The sequence below is a fragment of the Meleagris gallopavo genome, chromosome 16 (assembly GCF_905368555.1).
Source record: "Meleagris gallopavo chromosome 16, MGAL_WU_HG_1.1, whole genome shotgun sequence".
Lineage (NCBI taxonomy): Eukaryota > Metazoa > Chordata > Aves > Galliformes > Phasianidae > Meleagris > Meleagris gallopavo.
Window position 1 is genome coordinate 4,681,391 of NC_139419.1, and position 15,712 is coordinate 4,697,102.

The following is a 15,712-nucleotide window of genomic DNA, read 5'->3' on the forward strand; positions in this document are numbered from 1 at the left end:
AGCAATCTCCTCTACATAGGGAGGTCACTGGTGGTGTGTGCCAGATATTCATAACATAACAAACAGTGCACAGTTACTGGAACCCCAGATTTAGGTGCAGAAACCCCAGAGTGCCTGCCTTTGGATTGCTCCAGCACTCAGGGTTGGTTGTGGAACCAGTCTTGTAGGGATGTTTCTTCTGAGCCAGATGGAGGATGTAGTGTCAGTAACACTAGGTACTGGTTTGTATGTGTTCTCATGTCTTGGATTTATAGCAATGCATTTACAATACGTTAATTACGGAGTCTCCCACCCTGTGGAGGAGCACCAAACCTTTTCCTCCAGTGTTAAAGGAGTAATGAAGAATCTTGCAAGCCAAGTCCAGACAGGTTCTAGCACTGAGCTGTGAGTTTCAGAAAAGAGGGCTGAAGTGAAAAAGGAAAAATTCCTCCAGACTAAACCATAAAGGGGTGCGAAAAGGCACTCCGCTGAAAGTGTGACACAGGTTATGTAGAACTACATAACAAAGTGCTGGTGCGTAGAATGTACATTAGTGTAGGTCAGTAGTTGTTACGTTTTTGTCACTTGGGGAGTGAATTTTTCCCCCCTTAAATCACCCATGGAGACCCAGTGGCTCCCAGGGGACAGTTCTACTGTCTTCAGAAATGAAAGAGAAGCTGGAACCCTCCCTCCCCCCCACTCCACGTCTGATGTCTGCCCTGGGGAGTTCAGGGCCAGCAGTGTGGGTTTCTGCTGCCCCACTGCCATCACAGTGCCTGGGGTTTTACATTTGCCTCCTACAAGGCCATGAGCAGGATCTCTGCAGGAAATCCAGCTGGGATTTGAGCATTCACAACTGGCGATTCCCAAATCCCCTGAGTGCTGCTCCCTATTTCCTGGCCTAAACTCAATCCTAGTCATTGAATGAGGAAATCATTTCCCATGCAACATTTCAAATGATGCTCACTTGTGAATTAAGGTCCATTGCTGTCATAAGCCATCTGCTTTCCACCCAAAGGTGGCCACATACGGAAGCGTGGATTGCAAAGGAGAGCAGAAAGGGGCACAGCAATCTTTTTTGCTGTTGTAACATGTTTGTGTTCCCTGATTACATCTGACCCCAGACCTCCCCCTGCCCTTCTACTGTCAGGTTGAGGACAAACCCTGACCTTCTGAGCTCCATCCTCAGCTGGCTGCTGTGTGGATGGGGAGGGAGAAGACCCCAGGATGGCAGCCAGGCGCCCTCCACCCACTGTCATGCTGCTCCCAGCTCAACTCCATCCCCTCATCCCTCTTGCAGGCAACATGTGAGAGGGGCTTTGCAGCCATGGAGGAGACGCACCAGAAGAAGATCGAGGACCTGCAGCGGCAGCACCAGCGGGAGCTGGAGAAGCTGCGGGAGGAGAAGGACCGCCTGCTGGCAGAGGAAACAGCTGCCACCATTTCAGGTATGGGGACAGCTGTGTGCTGATGGGGGAGGGTGTTTGCTCCAGGATGGAGGAGCAGCACGGGGGGGGGGGGGCTGGATGGGGATCGGAGGGAGACAAGGAAGAGCTGGTGTTTTGGATAGAGTTCCATCTTCTGGTTCTTCTCCGAGCTTAGCATGCATCTCAATGCCTGTAACAGCATGTGATCGCTTTTCTGTTCCGTCTCAGAAAGGCATTAACCATTCATTGCTGCTCCCACAACAAACTCCTTGTTCAGTGCCGTTGGGACTTTTAAAGCACTAAGGCTCAGCGTCTATGCATTAGGAGTCCTGCAATTCAGGAAACAATGTATGAATTGGTCAATTTTTTGAACTTCACTTAACAGTGGAATTTGCAGAGCCCCTTTGCCACACTGGGATGAAGGGCCTGCAGAGCAGTGGGGTGGCTCGCTGGGCTGACTCGGTTTATTGTTCCTGTAAGAAAACAAACCGAAGGGGCCCTCTCCAAGTCTGCTCTTTGGGCATTGCAGTGCCAGGCGTTAACGCTGTGTCACCCCTGCAGCCATTGAAGCCATGAAGAACGCACACCGGGAGGAGCTGGAGCGAGAGCTGGAGAAGTCGCAGCGCTCACAGATCAGCAGCGTTAACGCCGACATCGAGGCCCTCCGGAGGCAGTATCTGTAAGGCTGGCTGGGATGGTTCTGTCCATCCATTGCTGTCTTTCATGGTGGGGCTAGGCATCTGGGAAGCCCCTGGCTCCTCTGTGATTTTGGCAATGAGTTGGAGTCAAATTGGCCATCACAGGGGCTTCTTCCCTCGGTCCCAATCCAGCTGTAACCATAGGTACCTGATTGCCTTTAATTTGGGGGTTTCAGGGGCTCAGTGTCTCCGCATTACCCAGTGTCAGCAGCTTTATGGTCACCAGATGTGCAGAGGTGATGCTGCTTTTCTTGCTGCTGTTACATGAGGACAGCTGAGCCATATCTGACCAGACAGGGCCAAAGTACTGAAGCCAACCAAAATGGACAAGCAGCTTTGTGAACCCTGATGCATCTACATTAGGTGTGTGTGGGTGTGCAGGTCTACCCATTCCTGTGTGCAGGCTTGATAGATCTCAGCCCTGGTTTTGGAAACTTGCCCACCATTTAACCTCCTGGAAGAAGACCTTTTCTGGGTTGGTGGCCAAGCACCAGTGTGGCAGGGAGGGAAGGGTTGGCTTGCTCTGCACTTGAGATTTTTCCCAAAGGGAGCACACAAATCCCTGTCATCAGTCCTTAGATTGTCCTGGACAGGGGTGGGGTGCTGGAGTAAGAGCAGGAATGTGTGTGCAAATGGTTGATGTCTCTTTGGCAGGGAGGAGCTGCAGTCGGTGCAGCGGGAGCTGGAGGTGCTGTCAGAGCAGTATTCACAGAAGTGCTTGGAGAACGCCCACCTGGCGCAGGCGCTGGAGGCTGAGAGGCAGGCCCTCCGTCAGTGCCAGCGGGAGAACCAGGAGCTCAACGCCCACAACCAGGTGAGGGCAAAGGGAGCTGGGAGGGTGAAGGTGGGGAGGGGCATGGTTTGGTTGGACGTGGTGATATTAGAGGTTTTCTCTAGTTTTAATGATTCTTCGGTTCCATAAAAGAAGGCATCACGTCTTTGCTGCCCCAAGCTGGCTTCCTCGTGTCCAGTTAGGGTGAAGATGTGAGGTTTGTGATAAAAGATGCCCATGAATGGCTCCATTAGGCAACAGAGAAGGCCCTAAGTGGGGCCAGGGAGATGTCACCATCTCTCTGCTGAGCCACGGCTCATCCTGTAACATCTCCCTCTCTTCTAGGAGCTGAATAACCGCCTGGCTGCGGAGATCACGCGGTTGCGGACCTTGCTGACCGGGGAGGGTGGAGGAGAGGCTGCTGGGTCGCCTCTCACCCAGGGCAAAGATGCCTACGAGCTGGAGGTGAGCACCTTGTGTTGGATTACAGCGGGCCTTGGGGTTTCCCCATTTTGTGCCAAGCAGTTTGGTTTTGTTGTCTGTGATGGTCTTGGTGTTTGTGGTGTGTGCAGGGTGCTATCACGCTGCTTCTGTCCTTCCAGGTCCTGCTGAGGGTCAAAGAGTCAGAAATCCAGTACCTGAAGCAGGAGATCAGCTCTCTCAAAGATGAGCTGCAGACAGCACTGAGGGTAATGTCGGCTGCAGGACTGCTTCTGCATATCCTAAGGGCTGTGCTTGTCTCCCTTGTGTGTGCTTAGATTCCAGCTTGCTTCCCCCTGGATTTGAAACAGCATTTCATTTTTGCCCTTAATTAAACTGAATACCCATGTTGGTGTTGTCAACAAAGCCTCCCACAACTCTGTCAGCCCAGGACTTATCCTTTCTCTCTTCTTGTGGGGAAACATTTCCCTTGAGTGTTTTTTCCCTGTGCCTGTCATATCAGAGATCTGAAATGGCAAAAATAATCAGCGTAAGAGACCTCCCAGTATTGGATCTGGTCCACTTTGGGCCAGATGCTGGACTCTGAGCTTTCTGTGCATCTTGAGCTGCTTGGTACAGCTCTGAGCACGTGGCTGGCATCGCTGCCCGAGGCTCTGAAGTGCAGAGCAGGGGACAGAGCTCCTCGCTGGGTGAGCAGGGCGCTGCTCTTCCTCTGGCTTCTGGTGCTGAGCTGCTCCTCGATGCATTCCCCTCGGCTCTGGCTTTCTGTCTTACGCTCTTGGGTTGTTTTTGTTCCTTTGCCAGGATAAGAAATACGCCAGCGACAAGTACAAAGACATCTACACAGAGCTGAGCATTGTGAAGGCCAAGGCAGACTGTGATATCAGCAGGTTGAAAGAGCAGCTGAAAGCAGCCACAGAAGCTCAGGGAGAGAAATCCCCTGTGAACACCACTGTATCGGGATATGGTCAGTGCTCTTCCAGCCGCTCTAAGCCATCTGTGGGTTCCTGGTTTAGCGTGTGCATCCTGGTGTCTGAGCCCTTGTGCAGTACGTGGTCTGAGCATAGGGCTTTGCGTGGTGCTTTTTTTTGCCATTTCACGCTGCATCCCACCTCTGCTCCTTGTGGAAACCTCACTGGGGGCAGCAAGAAGTGGGCAGCCCAAGCATCCCCTCTCCCCCACCCCCAGCTGTTCATCCTTCCAGCCTCAGGAGAGGAAGCTAGTGGATCTGAAAACTCTTCTGCCACCTCCCACCAGGAGAGCCTTGTGCTGAGAGCCTCCTGCCCAGGCTTGGCTTGTCGGGATGCAGAGAAGCCGCTGTTCCTTGTAGGGGCACTGCACTAATGCTGTCATTTTGCTTCTCCCCAGATATTATGAAATCAAAAAGCAACCCTGATTTCTTGAAGAAAGACAGATCCAGTGTTAGCCGGCAACTAAGGAATATCAGGTCAAAGGTGAGCTCACAGCTCTTCCCCTGCAATGCAGGTGGCCAGCATTGCTCTCCGGTGGGGATTTAAGATGAGAAGAAATGGGAAGGAGAAGAAAATGGAGAATTTCCCAGTCACAAGTGCCTACCTGGATGGCAGCTGGGAGAGCACTGTGCTGGTGGATGGGATGTGGTTTGCTGAGCCCACTGCCCTGGAGTGCCCTGATATGTAGGGGTGGAGCTGCTCCTCGCCTGAAACAAAGACAAAGTTCATCTGTTCTTTGGTCTTTCACAGGTGGACTGTCCTGGAATTTGCTCCCCATTGTCAGTTGAAGTTTAGGTGGTAGAAATGCACACAGCATTCCGGGTTTTGCAGTGTTCATCACTGTAAGATTGTGGGTCTTTATATGGAACAGTGATGTCTGGAAGCTGGGCATGTTTAACACACGCTTTCCTTGTGTGTTAACACAGCACAGATGGCCCTGTGTTTATCTGGCCCTTCTGTATTGCTGTTGGTCCCAGATGCCAATAATTCTGCCTGGTGTTCCTGCTTGGCAAGCTGGCTGCCAGCATTGCACGCTGCCTGGTGTTGTGAGACCACAGAGATACGAAGGGCACACAGAGCTGCTCACAAAGCATCCTCACACATGGGTCAGTCAGCAGGATGATCGACATGGGCAGATTGCTTTGCCTCTCTCCCCCCCCCCAGGCAGTGGGGATCTGATGTCGATGTTGGAAGTGGTTTGGGACTTGGGGCAGAGTGAGAAGCCAGCAAGCAGAGGCTTCTAGCTTGGGAAACAGCTGGCATGCAGCTCTGCAAGCAGCAGGTGTCAGCATGGGGTGTCTGTGCAGCCCCAAGTCAGCAGGGAGCAGCTCAGGGTGCACCCAGACCTGCAGGCTCGCTGTCCAAGGGTTGGTTCCCCATCACCACTTCAGCTCAGAGTACTTATCTTGCTGTGCTCCCATGTGCTGTTGGTAGGACCCTTGGGAAGGAGGGCTGTGCCAGGGCACTCTGCCTGCTTGCATCGCTGCGTGGGGAGGGGGCGGCTGGGCTGCGCGGACGCCAATGCCTGTAGGATTTATGAGCTTCTTGTTTTTGTTTTCTTTATTTTGCTTTCTTCTCCAACAGTCCGTTATTGAGCAGGTCTCATGGGATAACTGAAATGAACCCGAGTCCAGGTTCCCTGCCACGTAGGTAATCACACCGGCACCCACCGAGCGGCACAGCTGCCCACTGGAGCGGCCCTCGTTGCATGCACTGCTCACACCTCCACGGCAAACGAGAGCCCTTCTCTTAATGACCCGTTGGTTCATCTGTGGTTAATGATAGTATGGGAGGAGGGGAGGAGCATTCACTCTGCTCTTCCTGGGGAATATGGCTTTCTCACCTTCCTTTTCCTCCCACCCTCCCCAACACAGCAAACAGTGCGGAGAGGATTTGGATGCAGTGGGGCACATTTTCCTCTTGGCTTTGTTGGGAGTGTGGGATGCAGAGTGTGCATGCTTGAATGACTGTGCATGCCTCAGACTAAACTTCAACACCACTGGGGTCCCATAGGAGAAGCTTTTCACTGTTAGCCAGATGGAGGAGTGGATCAGTGCTGCCTGTAGATGCATTTCCCACTGAGGTCTGTAGTATGCAATAGTGCTCCTGGGCTCAGCTGCAGAGGGGATTTCCAGGCTGCCCCCAGTTTTCTCTGTAGCTGCTGCTGTAGGTTGTTTGGGTGTTTCCTTGTCCAGTGATCTCATGCTGCTCCCCAGTGTCCACTCACTGTTCATCACCACTTGGCACCACACATCCCACAAGATTCCAGGACCATCTAGCAGAATAGTGGGAAACGAGCGTGATCCTAATGGCACAGACACTGAGGAACTGGAGCACTAGTTAATTTTCCTGGCCCACGGTAAAGGCTGAGGCTAGGGAATGATGAAGGGATATCTGGAGAGCCTCAGGGGCTCTGGTGGAAGATCCCCTATCGCAAGCTTCACCCTGCATTACTCTCCCCTCATCAGCTGCTCAGATGGATTATGAAGTCCCTAAGGGCTGAATTTGCTGGACTCTGTACCATGAGGTGGAACAGCCTAATGGCTTCTGGTGTCTGGTTCCATATAATGAGAAATCGAATGTGCAAACTGGAATGCATGGGTTGCTGCTCATTTAAACTGCCCAAAGCTGACTTTCTGCAGGAAGGGCATGCTCAGACTTGGGTCCCGAGAGGCTCTGCTGTCAGTTGGAAAGAAAGAATGCACTGTGTGAATGCAGAGCATTGCAATGCTTCATTTCCATGCTGCTCCCTGATGCTGTTCTGTATATTTGTGAGCATGAGGGAGGAATGTTAAAAACAGCGATTATGGGAATGAGCACAGCTTCTTAGCACTGTGTCCTGCCTTGATAAACCCATGTAGAGCAAAACACGGCCCAGAAGTGCAGACTGTGATGACCAGGCAGTGTGGTCAAGGAAACAGAGCAAGAGGGGGCATGGTGTTTACCTATTAGCAGGAGGGTTTCCATGTGGGTTTGTGCCTGTTGGAGCTGCCACGTGCTGCAGAGTGGGTTGATTGCAAGATGAGTGGTAAGGCTGCTGCAATTCTTGCATTGTATCACCAAGAAAAGGCAGCAGGATGGAGGGAGGGCTGACTGCCAGCTCTGTGTGGCTCCCTGGAGTGACTGCAGGTTAAATCTGTCCTATCAGGGCCAGATTTGTTTGCTCGTAGGACTGCACCCCTTATATAGCTGTATTTCCAAGCTCAAGCAACAGCAGATTTCAGTGTTGCTGAAAGCTGGCAAGGCAAGGTTTGGTTGGATAGCTGCACTGAATCTGGATGCTGAATCTGCCATCACATCCTGCTAGACCCAAAGAAGTGAGCCCTGTGTCAGCCCATGTGGCAGGAAAGGTTTAGGGCTGGGTGATGAGATGGCATTGGCACTGGTGACAAAATGCAGTTCTCGGGGCTGCATGAGCAAAGAGCACAGGTGGAGCAGAGCCTGCCCCGTGCTGCAGCCCCGCAGGTATATGGCAGTGAGTCCTGGTCCCTGCAGGCTGTGGGATCGCGTCCCACCCGGAGCTAACCCCATTTCCAGCAGCATTAACCTCACTCATCTGCTTTGGTCCGTACCCGGTTAACCTGCACTCTCAGCTCTCTCCAGGCACCGTAACCACATCCCATGGCTGCTGTCTCCTCCAGCATGCCCCACTAATCTCTCCGGGATGGCCTCCCTCTCTGCTGCCCACATCCCCCATCCGCGTGCCCCCTGCCGCCCGCCCCATCCCACCTCTGTCTGTCTTTTTCTCCCTCCCAGAGCCTGAAGGAAGGCCTGACCGTGCAAGAACGCCTGAAGCTTTTTGAATCCAGGGACTTGAAGAACGACTAGCTCTCCCCGCTCCGCTTCACCACGCGCACCTCTCGGCTTGAGGCAGCACAGCACCAGCACCGTTCGTCCCACGCCGCTCACCGCCGTCCTCGCTGACGTTTGGCCCCACAGCTCCCTCACCAACCCCCCTTTTCCCCGCTTGTGAGACGCTTCTGAGACTCTTGAGAGGGAGAGGAAGGGATTGGGCTGTGGGTTTTGTGGGTTATTATTATTATTATTATTATTTTTCCCCCCTCTTCAGCGCTTTGTAGGAGAACCCTTCCTTTACTGTAAACCATTACACTAAGTGTCAGTATTAAGGCTCAGTAGCCTGTGAATAAGCTAGCTCCGTCGTACCAACAGCTTGGTATGCACGCAGGGCTGGGTGGCGGGGGCCATCCCTCTTACTACTGTCACGAGCCCCCAGTGCTCAGAGCACACCGGGAGCTTCATTTGCCGTTGATTGCGTCGACTGCATCTCTTGCATTTGCAATAGGGGAAAGCCTGTGGGATGCTGCCGGGGTGCCTGGAGGAGCCACGCCGATGCCTGGCTGGCAGAGGACACAGTGCCTGGGCACCAGCATTGGGTAGGGGCTGCTGTGGGCACCTGGTGCGCAGGGGGAGAGGGGGAAGCGTTCCTGGGGCTGAGCTGTGAGGTCACTTCTTGCCTCTCCTAGATCCAGCCCAGCACTGTTTTTTTGCTGTTACTCCCTTCCTCTCATTGAGTCCCGTGTATGTTAGGGTCTGTGCGCATGTGAAACTCCCTTTTCCTAGTTCAAGGAAAGTAGAGTAGAAAGTAGAGCCAATATTGACTGAAAATGCACAGTGCTCAATGCATATAATGCTCCTTTTTTATCAGCTTCTTGAACTCAACTCTTCCTGTCAGCAGGGCAGCTCCTATTTTAATTCGTTTATCTTTTCCTGAAATAAAAGTCTGAAAACCAGTCTGTGCTTCAGACCTGCTCAGTCACAGCAGCTTCTGTATGCGGAGCAGGCAGTGCCACGAGGTCCATAGGTGAGTGCAGAGCTCGGTGCTGGCTGCAGGAGCATCTCCACATGCTTTGTGCACCTACAGAACCCAGCTGTGAGTGGGGTAAATCATTGCCCCATTGCTCCCCAGTCTGACATGGCCATGTCACTTTGGATTTTGGGAGATTTTCTAGGTGGAGCTGAGCTGTTTCTTGACTTCTCTGTGCTCAGGAAGCAGGTGTATGTGCTCTTGTGGCTAATTTGGGTCTCTTTGGGCATGGTGTGTGGCCAGCTGGGAGGTCCATCTGCAAGGATAGAGCTCTCACTGAGTGCTCCAGCAGTGCCACCAGGCATACAGAGATGTTCTCCTGCGCTGTGCCTCCGTGCCTGGCTGTGTGTGGGAATCCTGGAGATGGCAGCAGGGATCCTCAGCCACTCGGATATGAAGGCTCTTCCCTCTCTGGCAGGTGTCCGCCCTCTCAGATGTTCTGCTGTGCAGCCTCACCCCAACCTGAGCTCACCATAGTGTTCTCCATCATCCAAGCACTGGAGGAGCCTTGGTAGCCCGAGCCTGGAAGAGGGACTTGGTGATCAGGTGTGTGCTTGGGGCCTCTGCCAGCATCTTGTGTGACTGCAGGGTGATTTGGTGGCACTGATTTGCACGGGCTTTGCTCTGCTCTTGGGATGCTTTCGTGCCCTGTGATCTCCTGGTACATGGAGCGAGGATGGTACGTGGCATCATCACTGTCACCACTCATCTCTCCCGAGGCTGCACTGGATACAGGAGAACGCCTTCCTCCTTTCAAGAAGCACAGTAGGACTTTGTCCTTCTCAGCCACCTGAGCAGAATGTGCCGATCTCCCTCTTGCTATGTGGACTCCAACCGTTCTTACGTTCCACTGGAAAGCCTTGCTTTATTTTGCTGACTTCATTATTTTAACCATGAGCACCACAAGGGCCACACCTTGCTATCTCACTGCACAGCACGTGGGAGCTGTGCAGGATGGGCACTGACTGATGCCACTGAGCACTGTAACTCCCTAAGAGAGGATGCTGCCTGCTGCACACGTGGTTGTACCCAGCTCTGGCTGTCAGAGGTATTGGAGAACCATCTTGCACAAATGGCTGCTTTCATCCTTAAGGCAGAGAATGGTGGATGTGGTGCAGCTATGTGGGTGCTGCAGGAGATATAACCCAGTGCAGGGAGACCAGTGCCAAATGGACTGACCACAGCTTTTGGCTCAGCACACATCAGTGTGTTCACGTGGTTTGTGAAAACAGGAGATGAAGGGCTAAAAGGTGCTGCAGTGGAGATGGAATTGAGATCTGCTGGGGTTACTGCTACTGGGAAAGCTTGACTGAATGCAGAGCTGCTCCAGCCCTTCAGGGGGCTGCTGGAAATGCCCTGGCGGCAGCTTCCCTGAGCTCTAAAATACCATAAAGCAAAGTGGGGATGCTCTGCTGTACCTTCCTGCAGCTGCACTGCTTGCTGGGGGTGAGCATCCCTTAAGTGGGAACAAAACAGGAGCACTGCACAGCAGGAGCAGTCTGGGGCAGGGCTGGGCTGTCCCCTGGGCTCTGCCGTGTGGCATCTCTCCAAACTGGTGGCAGCCCTCTGCCTCGGTGAGAAAGAGAGGAAGGGCAGCTCCAACGGACAGTGGGGAAGGGGGTGATTACTGCGGAGAGAACAAAGCCAGCCAGAAAGGTGGTGGCAGTGATCCGGGGTTATCCCGCTTCTCTCCTGCTCTGGGCATCATTCATCCTCTTGCCACTGAAGTGACACAGCTGCAAGTGCAGACAGTTCCTGTAAGGGATACTAGGACTTATTTTATCTTCTGCATAAACTCCTCCCACCCTCAGCACTGTTACACAGCTCACAGCTGCTGCGTTCCTGTGCTGCCGACGCAGAGCTGTTTGCTGTGACCACTTATGCACGCAGCACGGCTTGCTTTGCTTTTCCTCTTCCCCATCCTCTTTTTTAAAAGCAAAAACGCTTTGTTATTCTCTTTCGAACGTAAATAATTTAAAAGCTGTATAGTATTCCAAGTACGCAATGTAAATATTTGTGACTCAGAAATCAGCAGAGGGCTCTTTTGTGACAGCGTTATGGTTTTGATTTCACTGGCTGGGTGAGAGCTGTCACCCCCTGCCTGCCTGCCCTGACGGGCTCTGCTTTGCACTGTTAGAAATAGCTTCTCACGCCTTTTCTGCTGACCTACCCTTGAGTTTCGGTGATACCTGGCTGAAGAATGCACACGGTCGGTTTGAGAACTGTAACTTCACTGCGCCGTAAACTTTTGTCCACCCTTGAACTGAACGGCACCACCATGGAGCAGAGCAAAGCACCGCGTGGGGCAGCGCATGCAGTACTGCGTTTGGGCTCTATGCAGGTGCTGTGCAGCTCATCCTGCGCGGACACACAGCCTGCAGCCCCTCACTGCCCAAACGCAGCTCGTGGCGCTGGGCTGAGTGCGCCGGTGCACAGTGCTGCACACAGCCCCACAGCAGGGGATGCAGAAATGCAATGAGCGAGGACAGGGCAGGGAGGGGAGGCTCACCCCACAGCTGCACTTTGAGACAACCGAAAGAAGGCGCGGGTGTGGGAGCTGCTGGCAGAAACCTGATAAGCCCATCAAGGTGGTAGCAGCTGAAGGCAGCCAGCTGGCCATGAGCTGGCAAGTAATTAGTGCAATTACAAACAATTATTTTCTCATTCTTCCTTCTTTACGCGCTGATAGTGCACAGGATGTGACAAGAACACTGACTCTTTGTTCTAAACCAGAGAGAGCAAAGTATGTTGCAAAAAGCTAAAGGTGATGGCAGGTAGGCGATAGATCAGAGCGGATAGTCCTTGACCCGTTCCTGGGACCGGTGATGTGGATGGCTCCAGTTTTTAAAGAATTCAATTATTTGAAGGGATAAAGTTTTGGGGAGAGAGAAAGGAATGCTGCAAGTCTTTGGGTGGCATCAGCAGCAATCAGCACTGGTGGTGCACAGCATAAGCCACTGCCGAAACCGCAGCCAAAAGGACTCCTGCATTACAACACGTGGTGTGCTCTGCCCTTGTACTCAAGAGCTCTGTGCTCCTAATGGAAACGATGAGGGGCTGTGAGCAGGAGCTGAGCACAAGATTACGTACCCAGATGCAGCAGCCAGTCCTCCACACTAACCTGCATTTGGCAGCAGCGATGCTGCAGCATGCACACAGCACCCATGCAGGTGGGGACACTGCTGCTGGCAAACCTGCAGCTGGAGCCCAGCACAGGAGGCCAGGGAGCACAGCCGTGTGCAACTCTGGCTGTATGCAGCCCCAAGGGCCTCTCTTGCATCAGATCCATCCAGGAAACGATGCATTGCACGTGATTCCATTCCCTCTGCCAGGGGCTCCTGCTTCTCTGTGTGCACGAGTTCCTCGCCTCTTCCCTCCTCCTCTCTTCCACTCCTGTTTTATTCACTGCTTTTTGAGGAATCACTGTTCCTGGTAACTGTTCTCTGTAATAGAAATCACTTTTTTGTCACTGTATTTATTCCTTATACAACCGTGTGCATCATGCTAGGTTCCCATGGATGTAGCTGATCATTTTTATTTTGTAAATATAATTACCTAACTTTACGTAAACGATATCCTAATAAACTATTTTTGCACCACCCTTTGCATGCTGTCAGTGCAGCGTGTGTTCCAACGACGAAACGATGCAAAGAAAGCAGAAGGCAGAGCCTGAACAGGGTGAACTGTCTGCTTTTATAGTTACGTTTCACACAGAAAACACAACAAGTATAATTTTAACAATAAAATATTTAAAGGAACATATATTTAAACCTGCTGAACCAGACTTACTACAGAATAAACTCAGCTCCTCCCCCTGCTGCTATGTCACAGATATAATGCATGGTTTTGTCTCCCCACACCCACGCCAACTTTCTCCAACACAACAGAACAAACCCTCAATCTGGTGATGTTACCCCCACATCTAAACAACACCCTGTGGATCTCCAGGAACTTCTGGTGATTTGGATCTTGGAACCAACCAACCCACCAGTGCAAAACACTCCAGGTGATGTGGAGTTTGTCTGAGAAAGTGGCATGTTAACACTGCTAGGTGCAGCATTGGTAGGGAGCAGTTCAAGCTCTAACTAGATCAGCAAACACAGCTGCACTAAAAATAAAGTTGCAGGCAAAGCTGCAAGTTACACTGCAGCTGCAGTTGCTCCTCAAACGAGGCCAACTGTGCCCACAAAACAGCTTCAGTTCTTTCTGGGGACTCCCTGCATTGCATTGCAGGAAATGAGCTGGCACTGCTATCTGCTCTCACACATTTACACTGGAACTCTACTAACCTCAAACCAGAGGAAACTCATACACAAACCAAAACTTCCTATTTCCCAGATTTCCTTTCACAAACTGTCAATAATTCATGCAAACAAAAGAACAACCACAGTGACAACTCCACCTACACCAGTTTTGCTGGGCCAGTTTTGCTGCGGCCCTCACAACCCTCCCTTCAGGGTACAGCTCCATCCCGCAGCACCACGAGCTGGAGAACACAAGTGGTTCTCCCTGCACAAGTCCTGAGCGCAGTGCAAACATCACCTCACCCACTGCAGGGCACAGCAACCAGCCTGCCCACAGCATCCCATTGCTTGTGTCCTCACAGAGCCCATCAGCTGGGTCATTACTGCCCGTTTAGCACACGAGGCACCTGTGGCAATTTAGGGTAGAGAGCTCTTCAGCTCAGGAGGAACTTAACGAAATTACAACCAGATGGGTAATACATCGATGGCTATAGATAGTCATAAACCCCCTGAATGCCATCTGTTCCACGCCCCTCCAGCTCAGGGAAGCCGCTTAATCATTTTCTTTAGGAAAAAAAGTGTAGTTGCCAGGGTTGCACTCCTCCCAAATCCTTTCAAACTCATCCAGAAACGGCCGCACATACTCCGCATCCTCCATGATCACCACGTTCTCCTGGTTGTTATGGATGGCTTCCATGGTCCAGTTGAGGGAGCCCGTGATGAGCACCTTCTTGTCCACGATGGCAAACTTGTGGTGCATGAAGGCCACGTCCTGGTTGTGACGCACCTGGATCCCTACAACGACACGACAGGACGTGATGGGCAGGGATGGCACCCAGCCCCTCAGCAACGCGAGCCGCAAAGGCAGCAGCTAGAGAAGTGCCACCAAATGGAAACGAGGAGGGGCCGCGAGCAGGAGCCGAGCACAAGATACGTGCCCAGACGCAGCAGCCAGCCTAACCTGCATTTGGCAGCCGCGATGCCGCAGCTCGCACGCAGCGCCCTGCAGCTGGGCACAGTGCTGCTGGCGAACCTGCGGCTGGAGCCCAGCACGGGACACCGGGGAGCACGGGTCCCTCTCGCATCGGATCCATCCAGGAAACGACGCGTCGCGTTCCCACCAAACGAGCGCCACCGGCCGGGCCCGGCTCCAGGCACCACGGCAGGGCCCCGAGCGTCCCAACGGCGGTGGCACCAGCTCACCCAGCAGCCGCAGCACGCCGATCTGCGAGCCCCTCAGCGCCATGTACTGCGAGTCCGTCACGACGCGGACGCGGACGCCGCGGCGGTGCAGGACGCAGACGGCCCGGCCCAGCTCGGGGCTGGAGAAGGCGAAGAGGCAGAGTTCGAGGGAGCGGCGGGCGGCCAGCAGACGCCGCAGGAGGCGGCTGAGAGAGCAGTCCGAGCGCGGCAGCGGGCACGGGCACGGCGCGGGGCGGCCGTCGCGGCCCTCCGCCTCGGCCAGCAGCTCCTCGGTGCAGCAGGGCCGCGAGGGGAAGAACAGCACCTCGCGCACCGCCCGGCGCCGCCGCCGCGCCGCCAGCAGCCAGGCCAGCCCCAGCCCGAGCCCCAGCAACAGCGCCAGGCCCGCCCGCATCGCCGCGGCCCCGCACCGCGCCTGCGCGCCCGCAGAGCGCGAGGCACCGCGCGGCCCGCGCCTGGAAGCGGCCGGCCTCGAGGCGACCGCCAGCGCTGCGAGCGCGTGCCGGGTGACAGCGACGGCAAACGAGCAGCCGCGGCCGCGTGCGGAGCTGCGGGAACCACGCGCTGCTCCGTTCGCTCGGCGGCGGCCCGCTGGGGTTCGCGGACTCGGGCGGCCGCCGCCTTCCTTCCTGCAGCCGCTGCCCGCACCTCCCTGCCCGCTCCGATGAAGCGCGGCGCGAAGCCGGAGCTTGGGCTCGCCTTTCTGCCGTTGCGGGAGCCACGTCTCCCCCCCCCAAACTCGGGCATAGGCAGGAACTGAGGTTACGCAGCTTTAATGCTTGGAAAAACGATGCTTTAGAAACCAGGCAGCTCAGCTGTCAGGAACATCTAAACGCCAAACGTCTGGCCTGTTGTTGCACAGCTCTGGACTGAACCAGAACAGCTTCGAAGCAGAAAAATTACTTGAGCACATATAAGCAAGCACCAGCCCTGTGCTTGAGATCCTGACTCACTAGTCCATGCTTTTCTATTTGCTGCTGCCATTTTTGTTTCACTATCAGTGGACTCTATCGCATTTATTACTCAAAGTTTCCTTTCCTGTGGGTAAAGCTTGCGTACCTTCTCTCCCTCATTTCCTTATTGACAATGGGAAAACACCTTTCTCGGAACCCTGAAATTAAATAACTGGTTGATTAACAGGGTAATGCATTT

General features: G+C 53.7%; 2 protein-coding genes across 11 annotated transcripts in view; one reads left to right on the forward strand and one right to left on the reverse strand.

Annotated features, from left to right (window-relative positions):
• Positions 1-9,039, forward strand: part of MPRIP (myosin phosphatase Rho interacting protein) — a 58,152-nt gene extending 49,113 nt beyond the window's left edge. For 6 of the 9 annotated variants that reach the window (XM_085238007.1, XM_085238011.1, XM_085238012.1 and 3 more), the window contains 8 exons: positions 1,280-1,427; positions 1,968-2,085; positions 2,759-2,918; positions 3,222-3,341; positions 3,479-3,565; positions 4,122-4,284; positions 4,686-4,771; positions 8,045-9,039. In XM_085238007.1, coding sequence (XP_085094133.1) covers positions 1,280-1,427; positions 1,968-2,085; positions 2,759-2,918; positions 3,222-3,341; positions 3,479-3,565; positions 4,122-4,284; positions 4,686-4,771; positions 8,045-8,116 — 954 coding nt within the window. In that variant the 3' untranslated portion in view covers positions 8,117-9,039. Of the gene's footprint in view, positions 1-1,279; positions 1,428-1,967; positions 2,086-2,758; positions 2,919-3,221; positions 3,342-3,478; positions 3,566-4,121; positions 4,285-4,685; positions 4,772-5,038; positions 5,131-5,872; positions 5,939-8,044 lie in introns of those variants that run through there. The other 3 variants (XM_085238008.1, XM_085238010.1, XM_085238009.1) reach the window with 3 other exon arrangements.
• Positions 9,040-12,787: 3,748 nt separating this feature from the next.
• PLD6 (phospholipase D family member 6) lies at positions 12,788-15,605 on the reverse strand. 2 transcript variants are annotated; one of them, XM_031555758.2, is made up of 2 exons: positions 14,319-15,605; positions 12,788-14,152 (listed from the first exon to the last, which is right to left on the reverse strand). In XM_031555758.2, exons 1-2 carry the CDS (start codon positions 14,952-14,954, stop codon positions 14,018-14,020), a joined length of 771 nt encoding a protein of 256 aa, XP_031411618.2. In that variant the 5' UTR covers positions 14,955-15,605; the 3' UTR covers positions 12,788-14,017. The 2 variants fall into 2 exon arrangements, with proteins under 2 accessions (XP_031411618.2, XP_085094144.1); XM_085238018.1 differs by having other exon boundaries at positions 14,561-15,236.
• Between the last annotated feature and the right edge of the window lie 107 nt (positions 15,606-15,712).

Excerpts from the sequence above, each read along its gene's own strand:
- PLD6 (XM_031555758.2), bottom strand. The coding sequence starts at position 14,954 with ATGCGGGCGGGCCTGGCGCTGTTGCTGGGGCTCGGGCTGGGGCTGGCC. Across the intron at positions 14,153-14,318 it reads ATCGCGGCTGCCAAATGCAG|GGATCCAGGTGCGTCACAAC; the intron begins GTTAGGCTGGCT and ends GTGTCGTTGTAG.